Source organism: Dasypus novemcinctus, chromosome 2 (assembly GCF_030445035.2).
Source record: "Dasypus novemcinctus isolate mDasNov1 chromosome 2, mDasNov1.1.hap2, whole genome shotgun sequence".
Lineage (NCBI taxonomy): Eukaryota > Metazoa > Chordata > Mammalia > Cingulata > Dasypodidae > Dasypus > Dasypus novemcinctus.
Window position 1 is genome coordinate 51,236,153 of NC_080674.1, and position 13,658 is coordinate 51,249,810.

The window sequence follows — 13,658 nt, forward strand, 5'->3', positions numbered from 1 at the left end:
AAACATTCCACTTTTCTTCTGTATTCAACCCCCTTCTCTACTCATCTCCTTAGAATAAAGCATTTTAAAAAATTTTTAGAGAGACATGGCGACATGTCCTTATAATTATCAAAACACCACGAGCTAATCACACACGTTTGCTTAAAAACAAAGGGCAAGAGAGGAATTGTACAGGATATACTCGCTTTACAAACTTTAGACTACTGGAAGATCGTTTCGTTCTTTGCCTTCAGATTAGTGCGCTTCCTAATTCTGGAGTGAAACAAAAGCAGACTTGGAGGGTTGTAAGGAGTAAGAGGTAGTTCGCGATGTCAACTTGATTTCACCTGTGCATTTCCAACCCGATTCTCCACTAAGTCAAGAAGTGTCCCCTTCCTCCCACCCCACATGTTTTGGAGATCTAAGGTCGGGGGTGACGCTGAACCGCAGTAGGAGTTAGCAAACAGTTCCTCTGGGTTAATCATCCCCATTCCCGGTTCTTCTCCTAGCAGCTCCCAGCGCGCAGCCAGTTCGGGAACTCACCCTCCCAGGCAGCCAAGCCGGGACAGGCCCCAGGCTGTGCGCCAAAGCGCGGGAGCAAAGCGAGCCAAGTAGCCCGTTCCCAAGTCTCCCCTTTTCTTTTCCTAGAGCCCGGGAACAGACCTCGTCAACAGGAAGACCTACCCACCAGCCACTGGCCACCGGAGGCAGAAAAGTGAGCCCCGCGCCTAACGCAGCCAGCCGGACCGCAGGGACCCCAGGAGCGCAGGGCGAAGGAGCAGCGCGAGAGGAGGCGAGGGCGCAGGCAGCGCGGCCGGGAAGAAGCGAGGGAGGGGCAGGAGGAGGAGGAGGAGAAGGAGGCCAAAAGCCAGAGCAGCCGGGCAGCCCGAGCAGCCGGGCAGCCCGAGCATCGGGGGAGAGCGGCCTGAGCCCCGAGCAAGTTGCCTCGGGAGCCCAAATCCTCTCCCGCCGGCTCGCTGAGCGGTCAGTGGAGCGCGGCGGCGGCGAAGCTGAAATATGATAATCAGAACAGCTGCGCCGCGCGCCCCGCAGCCAATGGGCGCGGCGCTCGCCTGACGTCCCCGCGCGCTGCGTCAGACCAATGGCGATGGAGCTGAGTTGGAGCTGAGAAGTTTGAGTAAGAGATAAGGAAGAGAGGTGCCGGAGCCGCGCCGAGTCCGCCGCCGCCGCAGCGCCTCCGCTCCGCCAACTCCGTCGGCTTAAATTGGACTCCCCGATCCGCGAGGGCGCGGCGCAGCCAGGCAGAGGCTCGCTCAGCCGTGGCAATCCCGGGGGCCACTATTTCCCACTTAGCCACAGCTCCAGCCTTCTCTCTGTGGGCAGTTCACCAACTGTACAACCACCATTTCACTGTGGACATTACTCCCTCTTACAGATATGGGAGACATGGGAGATCCACCAAAAAGTAAGAGGCTGTTTTACCTTGTGGGGCTCGGTGTGCTGTTCTTGTGCGGGGGTCTCTCTAAGGCTCGGGTACCATAGGGCTCTTCGGAGTTGGAGTCGTTGCCTGGAGAGAGAGAAAAGGTGGCTTTTTCTTGTTGCCGCCACGCCTGCATGCTTGCTGTCGATTCTGATCTTCGGGAAACTGATCGTACCTTGTGTTTGCATTTGCCTGTGTACCCTGCAAAACCCTAGTCTTCTGGTGCTAAGCAGTGGTTTCCTGCTTGGGAATCCTGAGCTCTCCGAGAAGGTTATTATGTTGCAAAGGTCTGCCTGCACATACAATACCCGGAGATGTGAATTAGCATTAGACTTGCAAAAGAGAACGAGTGACAACTGTATTGATGCCTGCTCTTGCTAACGATACCCAGTCCTATGTGCTATTTAAGAGCGTGCTTCATGGAAAATATAGACATCCCTGCGTTCACTTAACGCTTCTAGTCAAAACCTTTTCTTTGACTTGACTTATCCATAATCTTTCCCAGTGATTATGGCAATGAGGGAGGTGGGGAAAAAGAAATACAAAATGAACGGGTTTGATTGCGTGCTAGGCTTACAAATGTAGACTATTCAAATCTGCATTTTACATATATTACACCTCCTTTTAAAAAATGAGTCAAGGTTTTGATGGCACACTTCAATTACCATCCCAAAGTGTAATACTCTTAAGAAGAAGAAAAAAAAGAAAGAAAGAAAGGAGGGGGGGAAAAAACCTCCCAGAGAACACCCTATAAGAGAACGACACTAAAAGTGTGTTTATCTCTGTAGGAAGTAAACGGTTAGTCAATCATGTATTTATTTTCATTTCAGAAAAACGTCTGATTTCCTTATGTGTTGGTTGCGGCAATCAAATTCACGATCAGTATATTCTAAGGGTTTCTCCGGATTTGGAATGGCATGCGGCATGTTTGAAATGTGCGGAGTGTAATCAGTATTTGGACGAGAGCTGTACGTGCTTTGTTAGGGATGGGAAAACCTACTGTAAAAGAGATTATATCAGGTACGCCATTTATACTGTTTCTTTAATGTTGTGAGATTTCCCTTTCTCTCCTCACACTTTATTTATGATTTGGTGCGGCTGGTGTATTGTTTTGTTGGCGAAGTTTACCTTAGTGGTGTCCAATGTGCAAAAGTTACCCTGTAAGTGTGTTACCTAAATTAAACTGTGCTGTTCATTTTCCTTTTTAGAAAAAAAACCACTGCACTGTGGTTTTCATAAATTGTATGGTATTGAGGCTATTTTATTCTTAGAATTTGTGTTATTCAAATTATTTTCCTCTTTCCCCCTCCTTCCAAAATAAACAAAAATATTTAAAGATGGATAAGTTCAGTTTTCTAAACTTTAAAAATGGTCATTTTTTATTGTATCGTTCAGTTGGTTTTTTTCTTTTTATTTCTTTTGTTTCTTAGTTTTCTATTTTATTAGTAACATACAAATTCTTTAGAGGTGTCCATACAATAGGTGAAATAAAAGTTTGATCTAAACACATTTAGAGGTGCACTTTGAAATAGCAAGTATACATATTGCCCATTTTACTTTTAGGGTAAGAGTTCCTTCCTGGAAAATTTCAAAACTAACCCAAATATTCCCTGCAAAAAGACCGGAAATTTAATCTTTTAAAATATTAACCCTTTGGTGACATCTGACTGTCTTTTCTTTCTTATCTTATCTGAGCTGATGAATTAGACAGAGCAGATCAAATTGCCCATCATCTGTCTAGGAACAATTGGTATATTTAGATAATTGAACAGCTTCCTTTCTCACATTAAAATCTGGTAACTGATAAAATGAGTGAATTGCCCTTACTGACAAAACTAATACCACAAAGGAACTTTCTGAGTTATGTATGTGTGCATGCATGTGTGTTTTAATTTACTCTGCATCTGTACTTTAGGCTTTGCTAATCTCAAGTTTTCTCTGACCTGTGTTTGTATGTCAGAAACTCCTTTCCCTAATGTAAGATATCAATTTGATTTCTAAAGAAATTTCATTAGTTTTAATAACAAGCAGAAGAGACATCTTTTTCACTCTTTATTTATGTTAAATATAGGAAGATATTATTTCTGTTTTTAAATTCTCCAATGGCTATTAATAAGTAATGGCTTCTGTAAACCATAGAATTTATGGAGCTCAGAATCTGTATTAAAGTTTAGTCAAGATTTAAGTATGCAGTTACCATTTTATGCTGCTCAGTTACTCTCTAGCCTTTTTTCTTCTTTTAAAATCCTCAAGTGAACAGTATTATCTTGGGAGATGAAATTGGACGGGTGCAAAAAAAAGTTTAACACTTCGAAGGGGGGAGGAGTGGGAGGATGTAGGAGAATTGGGGTACGAGGAGAAGGGGGAGGGGTTTTCTAAATTGTTTGGTCATGGGCAAAGTTAAGTCCTCATCCTATGAAATGGAAGATCTCACATTAAGTAGGCGGAGGGAGAAAATTTTGAATCTACTTTCTAACCTCTGACAAATGAGCCCTTTTCATTGTTTACTTGATTGGTGTGTGAACTCAGGATTCTGGAGAGGGAGCATTCACCTCGCACCTCTGGGAGTATCTTTACTTCTCTGGAGATAGTGTTTTGCTCAATTGCACACAGACCTGCAAGTGCTTAATTGTGCACACACGCATTTATAGGACATCTTTGCTTTTACCTTCTCCTCTTTACTCTTTCTCAGTGTTTTGTTCGTTAGTTGATTGGGATATATGCCTTTGGAATCCTTACTTGTAAAAGCGCAACTGAGAGCCCTTTTTCAGATTTCTGAATGCCTTTCTCCCATTGTGGGGCAGGGGGGTAGGGGGGTCAAGGTATCCCCTTTCAATTCTCTCTGTTTGTAGGGATGCCCCCCTTCTCTGTTATTACTGATAGCCAGAGACAGGGCCGGGCCAGTGCAGCCTTAGATGGAACGTACAAAGATTGTTCCTTGGCGAGGAAAGGTCAGCAATGAGAAAATCCTTGGAAGTGTGTCTTTTCTTTTTCAGGTTGGTCATGGCTCTCAAATAAATGGAAATAGCGGTAGATGTTTCAACAATTTTAAAAAGATTGAGGAAGCCTAAGGAGATTTTAAAATAAAAACTTAAAGGACGAATGGAGAGGAAACTTTATGTTAGCACTGTTGCCTGAGGAAAAAATCTTTAGTTGGGAAAAAAACAGAACGTGCTTGTGCAAAATGGGATCTGGAAACCCTCAGAGGTTTCATTTTCTGTTATTCTGCTTGTGCATTTGTGTATGTTTGCAAACCAAGTGGGATGACAAACCCATTCTCCAATCTCTCTCTCTTTCTCGCTCTGGAAGGACTTTTTGTTGCAGTTTCTTGCAACAGAAATTGGGGGATAGGGAGGCGAAAGTTTGGGGTAAGTAGCAGCCATAGAATCCCCAGATTCCTTCCTGTTAAGAGCTGCAAGTGCTGCCCTGATACTCGTCACTGAAGCGGGAGCCCGGGTTTCCAATCTACTAATAAAATTTCCTTGTTATGGGCTGGATTTTCTAAACTAAGAGTTACCGCCTGAAACACGGAAGCTTATCGGAAAGAAGAGAGAGTAAAAGAAGGGGAGAGAAAGAAGGGGAAGCGAAAAGAAAGAAATGCAGAGCGAGACCTACTCATTTCGATCACCCCCATACCTAGCTTCTGTTTGCTGATGCGGATTTCCGTGTCTCGGGCCGCTGCGATCAGAGTTGCGTGCGATCTTAGACGAGGGCAGTGCTCGCTTTTGAAATGACCCCTTTTCCCTGTGCTTCTCTTCCCGCCCCGGGCCCGGCCTCCGCGCAGGTTGTACGGGATCAAATGCGCCAAATGCAGCATCGGCTTCAGCAAGAACGACTTCGTGATGCGAGCCCGTTCCAAGGTGTACCACATTGAGTGTTTCCGCTGCGTGGCCTGCAGCCGCCAGCTCATCCCCGGGGACGAGTTCGCGCTGCGGGAAGACGGGCTTTTCTGCCGCGCGGACCACGATGTTGTGGAAAGGGCCAGCCTGGGCGCCAGCGACCCCCTCAGCCCCCTGCACCCGGCGCGGCCGCTGCAAATGGCAGGTACTCCTCGGTCCCCCGGGGGAGGCACGGCACCCGGAGGTGGGTGCCAGGCTAGGCCAGAGCCGCCCCTGCGTGCGCACCAGCGGCCGGCCGAAACTGCCTTCGTAGCCCTGGGGTGGTTGCTGGGGCGGCCAGCAGTTATATGAAGTATTTTGTGCGCTGTTTGCACTGTAATTCGCCCTTCTGCAGCGGGATTCAGTGCACTCAATGTCTTCTTTAACGTCCCCTCCCAGCACAGCTACACGTCTGTGTGTCTCAGTATAGGTTCACATGAATTTAAACAACTTGTGCACACATGTGTGCACACGCCCAAACAGTACTTCCAGTTCACCTTGGTCTCCAAACCATGGCTTACTGAAAACGGGCTTCACCTCCCCACCAGGTATCCTCCAAGCCGCTGCCTAATTAAAGGGGTGGAGCCCTGGGCCCCTGGAGCTTCCTTCTTTAACCCAATGCAGGAAGCTTAGGCTGCCCTAAGTCATTTCGCTTTCCGAATCCTTTTTCCTAGTGAACTGCTTCACATTCCAAAACATTTTTAAAATTTATTTTTATCCTTTTATGAGAGAACTAGGCCTGAAAAGATAGCCTCAATAACTGTAGGCCACTGCATTGAGCTGTAATTTAAAACTGTCAACAAGCTAATCTGCAGTAATTGCTTTTTAAAGGGAACCTGCCTCTTTAAACCATTCATTGTAGGTGATTTGGTGAGAGTTTCCTCTTCAGACCTATCGATGTAACTCTAAGTTGACCCCACTAGTGTTGGCCTGACCCTGAGGGTCCTGGAAGGTATAGGATTTGTACCATATATATGGGAGGGTCCTTTAGAAACAAAGCAAGGTTGGCCAGGACTGAGACCCTGGGTGAAAAGGCAAGACAGTGTTTCCAAACCTGCCTTCCACTTATGCACAGATCTGCCCTGTGTTTAGAGCAGTTTTAAAGTATCAATTCTCGGGTAACACCAGAGGTGGGGAAACCACTGTTCTCTCCCCTCTGCTTTCCGGTATCTCTAAGCACTTTGTCCCGAGGGATTTGTGACCAGTTTGCACAGGGGCAGAGCCAGGGGTGTCTCCTCGCATAGAGTACAGCCAGGGCTCTGCTAGTGAGAAACACAGAGAAGGGAGAAATACAGGGATTAGGAGGTGGGGGGTGCACGGAATAGTTCCAGCAGTCCATTATCTGGAGCCTAAATATCTCAACAGAGTTTCAGTTTTCCTTTGCTTTGGGTCAGTCCATCTCAGGATTATCTGTGTAGATTTATTACTAAGAAAGTCAGAGACTGGAAATATGGCTGAAATACGGAATTTCTTTAGCCCCCTCATGTGAGCGTCCTCTCTGTTTGAAGTTCAAGGCTTTCTGGTAGAAATCTCAGGGCCTTCCAGCTGCAGAGGTCCTGGTTGCTGTAGTGCCTCTGTCTGACGCTGGGGTGTTCTGCGTTTCCTGCCGTATCCTGTGGCCTTCCCCCTAAAAGGAAACATTGGATCTGGAGGGGGGTGGAGGGTGACACTCAGTGTTACCTGTACCTGGTCTGGCACTAGGAATGGCTGTAGGGGGAAAGAGACAATGCTGAAAAATGCGCTGCTGCAGCCTCTGCTGCTGCTGCAAGCAAGGGGACAGGCTAGAGGCGCACCCCTTTGCTAACTCTGTGCTGACAGGAGCAAGGGTGGGGGCCGATTTTGGGGCCCTAATACTCAGCATTGACCTCTGCAGATGAGAGATCGAGATTTTATTCTCCCCTTCTTCCCCCTCCCACCACCTCTGCTGCGCCCTGCTTTGTCTGTCGAGGCTGCATAGCACTAGCAGCTGGGAGCAGCGCGGGCAAGCAGGCTCATTGGCCTGCTCCGCTCACATCGCCCCTTGCCCCGCAGCGGAGCCCATCTCTGCCCGGCAGCCGGCCCTGCGACCCCACGTCCACAAGCAGCCGGAGAAGACCACCCGCGTGCGGACTGTGCTGAACGAGAAGCAGCTGCACACCTTGCGGACCTGCTACGCAGCCAACCCCCGGCCCGACGCGCTCATGAAGGAGCAACTCGTGGAGATGACGGGCCTCAGCCCCCGCGTAATCCGGGTCTGGTTTCAAAACAAGCGGTGCAAGGACAAGAAGCGGAGCATCATGATGAAGCAGCTCCAGCAGCAGCAGCCAAACGACAAAACTGTGAGTGGCCCTGGGGCCATTTAGGGTGCATGGGGAGGGGGAGGCAGGTTACTGAGAGTGGGGACAGAGTCCCCGCGTGCTGGGTGCAGTGTCCCGGGCTCCCAGCCTGGACTGTGCATGGCTTTTGATCCTGCACCCTCCTGTGCCCCATGGAGAGAGGCACCAGGCTCTAGACAGGGCAAGGCAGACCAGAGAGGCCCCCCAGAAGGATTTGGGCAGGTGCTCCCACCTCCCTGCCTGCATGGGTGGGCTCATGCCCTTCAAACTGGACCCAGCCTCAAAACTGGAAGGACAAGGTTGCCGGCTCATGGCAGGCGCATGGATGCCTAACCTGCCTTTTGCCAACGTTCAGGTCATCAGCTGCCCCTCATTCACTGAACGGAGGGAAGGATAATACATTGGTTCCCAGTCTGTATACTGGGGCTCAATGGGTGGGTCACCCTGGAGGTCCCCTTTTGCTGGCCTACTGCAGTGCTTCCAGGACCTTGAGTTCCCCCAAGGTGACCCGAGTGATCAGGGCACCCTGTGTGGCACCCTGTGTGCCAGGTCAAGCCCAGACCTCCTTAGAGGCATCAAGTCCCCGGCACTAATATCCCAGGCCCAAGGCAGCACCCACCCGGCAGCCTTCCTGGTTAAGCTAAAGAAAGTCTTTCTTTTGCTTTTACTTTTTTACTGCTTTGGCCCTATTTTTAAATGCCATAAAACATGCTGTCATTAAACTTGGCAGGCCGTCTAGTCCTGGGCCAGGGCAATTTCTAAGGTGGTTAGTGCATATTAAGCACAATAGCAGCCAGATCCAAACACTTGGTGAACAGGGGGTGGGGTGAGAGATTAGGGAGCTGCTCCGAGAATGTGTGCAACTATCCGAAACCACCCCCAAAACCACTACATCTAGAGGTGAAAGGCAGGCTCAGCCTGTCTCAGTTTTCTACTTCTGCGTGCTGTGGCCTGGGAAGGCAGATGGGAAGAATCGGAATGAGCTGTCATGTAAGGGAAAGAAAAAAGTCATAGTAGAATTTTGCTTAATAAGATCTAAGCAGACCTAATAGTCCAGCCCACAGAAGAGGAAAAGCAAAACACTAAAAAACAAAACTGAACTCCAGCTAATATCCATAGGTGCAGCAGATTAACTGAGTCAATAAAGGCCACCATATAGATAAGGTAATACCCATGGTCTATTTGCTTAACCTGCACAGACAAAGGAGGGCGGGAGTTTGCTCATTAACATGTTGGGATTGGTGGGGGCCTGTTCACAGAATATCCAGGGGATGACAGGAACTCCCATGGTGGCTGCCAGTCCAGAGAGACACGACGGTGGCTTACAGGCTAACCCAGTGGAGGTGCAAAGTTACCAGCCGCCTTGGAAAGTACTGAGTGACTTCGCCTTGCAGAGTGACATAGATCAGCCTGCTTTTCAGCAACTGGTAAGTGTCAGCTCCCAGACAGAGGCTGAATTCCCAACAAAAAAAGGGGATTCTGGTTTCACTGTCACACAATGAAAGATTGGGGAATGGGGCAGGCTTTCTTGCCTCAGGGTTCCGTAGGTGTGGTAAATAGAATGGAGGCAAGTGCAAGGAAAACAAACCTCCTGTTGGGTCTTTTCTAAAAGACTGCAGGATTTGACCATCTAGATTGAATTTTCTATCAGACCTGCTTTAAGGGACTAATTCCTAGGTGCCTAACTAGATAGATATGGTTAGGAAGGTGTGCAGAGTTGCAAAATCATACATTGTAGCCTGAAAGTTGGAAGGGACTTTAGAGACCACCTTAGCATTTTGATGAGCAGTTAGTAAGTTTACTCCCTTCTCAGCTCGAAGAGAATGGTCTATTTAAGACAAAAGTCAAGTTGATTGTAATACATATTTAATTTTATTATCACTAATTAGCAGTGATAATTATCACTAATTATCAATAATTAGCAGATATATTTGCAATTTTCAAATATATCAATAAAAGAGTCCAATTATTCAAATAAATGATTGATGTTTTTCTTTCTGGGAATATCTTCATCTCAAATGAGATGTGTTTAAGTGTATGAGTTCAAATATCATGGAGTTGCATACAGTGTGGCACGTATAGCAAAAAGGGGCACGAGAACTACATTCAGAGATAGCATGTTTATTTAATCTGTGAAGAACTGTTTTCATGTCCATGTGTCCTAGACATCTAGAAAAGAGAAAATTTTTTCTTTTTTTTTCCCGTTATTTTCTTTTTAATGTTACATAAAAAAAAATGAGGTCTCCATGTACCCTCCACCCCACCCACCCCATCCCTCCCACATCAACAACCTCTTCTATCATCGCAGCATATCCACTGCACCTGGTGAATACATTCTGGAGCACCGCTGCACCACATGGACAGTGGTCCACATTGTAGTCCACACTCTCCCCAAGTCCACCCAGTGGGCCACAGCAGGACACACAATATCCAGCATCCATTCCTGCAGCACCACCCAGGACAACTCTAAATCCTGAAAATGTGCCCACGTCAAATCTCTTCTTCCCTCTCCCTACCATCAGCAGCTACCATGGCCACTTTCTCCACATCAATATTACAATTTCTTCCCTTACTAATCACAATAGTTCCCCAGCAGAACACCAGTAAGTCCACTCTAATCCATACTCTATTCCTCCATCCTGTGGACCCTGGGATGGTTATGTCCAATTCCCCTCTACATCAAGAGGGGCCTTAGATTCCACATGGATGGTGGATGCAATTAGAGAAGAGAAAATTAACTCACCTTTTTCCTCTACATGAGGCTTAAGGGACTAAGACAAAAACATTCAATATCTGATTCTTTGTAAAATGGTATATGTACACATAAGACTTTTTTTCTTAGAGTAAACAGCCCTATAGAATTTTGTTCTTTAAAACATGAACATCTAGCTTAAAATTTTCCTTTGCTTTGGAAATAAAGTTTTAGAGAAGAGATTGGGTGTTGCTTTTTGCTCTCACGTTTACACAGAAATCATTTCCTTCCTCAATGGCAATGGTTAGGTAATTGCCCGGGGACAACTTGGTTAAAAGGGCTTGCCTGAGGCTTGAGTCTGTAAGTGGACCAGTCTAGAGGCTGGCCAAATTTGAAAAGTCCCTGGAACTCACAATGAAGAAGTTTAATAGGGTGAAAAGGAAGGTAGACACTGGAACCAGGAAAAAGAACTTATTTTAAAGTCAGGTTAATTGATAAGTTATTTGAGCAAAACACATCATAGAAGTGAAGGGAGGGTTTAGGATAACCCAGTATTTGCACCTTCTGAAACTTTATTGTCAGATTAGAGCAATGAAGGGTAAGCTGAGGGTAGAGGAGAGGAGGTTTATGAAAGCAATACTTTTTGGCTTGAAAGAAAGAACCAGATAGTTACAATGCGATGATATAAAATATGAGTCTCCTCTCAGAAAGAAGAGCCTAGTTTAGAAGGGAAGGGTGCAAATGACTGCAGGACCAACAATAAGGAAGAAAGCCCATGCCCTGGGCCCTCTGAGGAGTTAGTCATTGTTCTGTGGAGCCCTCTCTAAATCTGAGCATGCGTTTTGGATGTTCCAACTTGGGAAGAGAGGCTTTGATACCTAGAAACAGAGCTCCCATCTTCCCAGGGTAACATGTAGCTAACAGGATAATTTTATTTCAAGCATGCATGGTAGCATTGTGATACCATTTCACAGTGAGAAACACATTCTTAATTTAATGCAACATAATGTTGGGGGTTCAGTTTGAGTGAAAACAGATCTTTGGAAGATAGGAAAGCTGGAGAATTTCTTCTCAGGTGATTCTCACTTGTAGGCTTTCTTTAAGCCTGTTATAATTCATTTATATCTGTGGATCGATCTAGCTACACACAAATGTGCACATACGAACACATATGACAAGTTTATAATTTTTTATGAATGTGACCACATCCTCCTTTATTCCTATCTCAACCTTCTATGCAGGTCAATTTTTCAGAAGGAGGACCAGGCTCTAATTCCACAGGCAGCGAAGTGGCGTCGATGTCCTCTCAGCTCCCAGATACACCTAACAGCATGGTAGCCAGTCCTATTGAGGCATGAGGAACATTTATTCAGATGTATTTTTTTTTCCCTGTTGGAGAAAGTGGGAAATTATAATGTTGAACTCTGAAGCAAAAGTATTTAACGACCCAGTCAATGAAAACTGAATCGAGAAATGAATGCACCATGAAATGCACGAAGTCTGTTTTAACGACAAGGTGATATGGTAGCAACACTGTGAAGACAATCATGGGATTTTACTAGAATTAAAACAAACAACAAACAAAACCCAAAACCCAACATACGCTATCTGATGACCTTAGGAGTACTGAAAAAAAAAAAAAAAAAGACGTTTTTAAAACGTAGAGGATTTATATTCAAGGATCTCAAAAAAAAAGTCTTTTCGTTTCACTGCACATCTAGAGAAAAGCAGAAATAGAGATTTTTCTAGTCCATCCTAATCTGAATGGTGCTGTTTCTATATTGGTCATTGCCTTGCCAAACAGGAGCTCCAGCATATGAGCAGGAAGAGAGACTGGCCTCCTGGCTGAAAGAGGCCTTTCAGGAAGGTGGAGCTGCGATGGTTTGTGATGTTTTTAGTTGACTTTAACAAGGGGTTAATTGAAATCCTGGGTCTCTTAGCATGTCCTGTAGCGGTTTCTTTTTTACTTTTGCCCCTCCTCCATATTTTTGTTTTTTGGGTTTTTTTTTTTTTTTTTTGAGATCCATCCTCTATCCAGAAGTCTGAAGCGACTTTAAAGGTTTTTAAATTCAGATTTAAAAACCAACTTATAAAGCATTGCAACAAGGTTACCTCTATTTTGCCACAAGCGTCTCGGGATTGTGTTTGACTTGTGTCTGTCCAAGAACTTTTCCCCCAAAGATGTGTATAGTTATTGGTTAAAATGACTGTTTTTTCTCTCTGGAAATAAAGAGGAAAAAAAGGAAACTTTTTTTTTTTGTTTGCTCTTGCATTGCAAAAATTATAAAGTAATTTATTATTTATTGTCAGAAGACTTGCCACTTTTCATGTCATTGGACATTATTTTTGTTTGCTGAAGTAAAAAAAAAGATAAAGGTTGTACCGTGGTCTTTGAATTATAATGTCTAATTCTATGTGTTTTGTCTTTTTTCATAAATATGTGAAATCAAAGCGCCATATGTAGAATTATATCTTCAGGACTATTTCACTAATAAACGTTTGGCATAGATAAATAAAGAAACACAATGATTCAGGGTCCCTCTTTTATATGTTTGCAAGCAAGCTGCTAAAATGTCTGAAAAGGATTGCATGTGAATCTGGGTAAAGTGACATACAAGAGGTATGATATTTTATTGCAAGTAGTTAAAGTCTAGTTTGCAAGTTTGCTTTTCAATAGTGGAATCAAAACTCTTTGGCACTCAGCTGTGATAATGTTATTGGGTTTTTGAAAATAAGAAACTATTGTCTGTCCTCCCTACCTTTATTTCCCTGGTGTTCTTTCTTACACTACCTCACAGTCCACCCCAAATAGAAAGAAAGTCCTGCTCAGAATGGGTGCTGATTGTGAGTGACGATTTTATTTTCTTAGAGTGAGTGCTTTATACTAAAGTCGCCTGCTTAGGATTGTTGAGGTGACCCTTTTTCAGGTGTAAGCGCTTGCTAAAGGAGAGTCTTTCTGCCTAGCCAGTGAGGTATGACTATTATTTACCAGTGGCGGCTGTCAGCGGATTGAGAAATGCTGCTTTATTTGCGCAGGAGGAACAGGCGGAAAGAGAGAGAGACGGAGGGAGGGAAGGAGAAAGGGGGGGGGGGGGCGAAGGGGAGGGAGTTTTCTCAGCAATTCCTAGACCAGTGTGTGTTTTCTTGCCTCTTCTTCCTACCCCCAACTTGTTTCCTACCTAGTTATCCGCCCTACTCCAAGTCCAATTCCAAAAACCTGACTAGGGCCGGGAAACGCGGCGTGTGCTTGCTGGGGAACCGCTTTTTTTTTTTGCTGTCCCGCGTCGGCGGTCGAAGTTACGTGGACGTGCTCTTTGGGACAGTCCTTTCTTTCCTATTGGTATTTAGCGATA

General features: G+C 45.5%; 1 protein-coding gene across 1 annotated transcript; it reads left to right on the top strand.

Moving 5' to 3' along the window:
* Nucleotides 1–1,060: 1,060 nt before the first annotated feature.
* On the top strand, nucleotides 1,061–12,719 carry ISL1 (ISL LIM homeobox 1). Its single transcript, XM_004456183.4, has 6 exons — nucleotides 1,061–1,405; nucleotides 2,251–2,440; nucleotides 5,205–5,464; nucleotides 7,330–7,616; nucleotides 8,873–9,040; nucleotides 11,547–12,719. The coding sequence occupies exons 1-6, from the start codon at nucleotides 1,378–1,380 to the stop codon at nucleotides 11,661–11,663; spliced, it is 1,050 nt and encodes a 349-aa protein (XP_004456240.1). The 5' UTR covers nucleotides 1,061–1,377; the 3' UTR covers nucleotides 11,664–12,719.
* The last annotated feature ends 939 nt before the right edge of the window (nucleotides 12,720–13,658 follow it).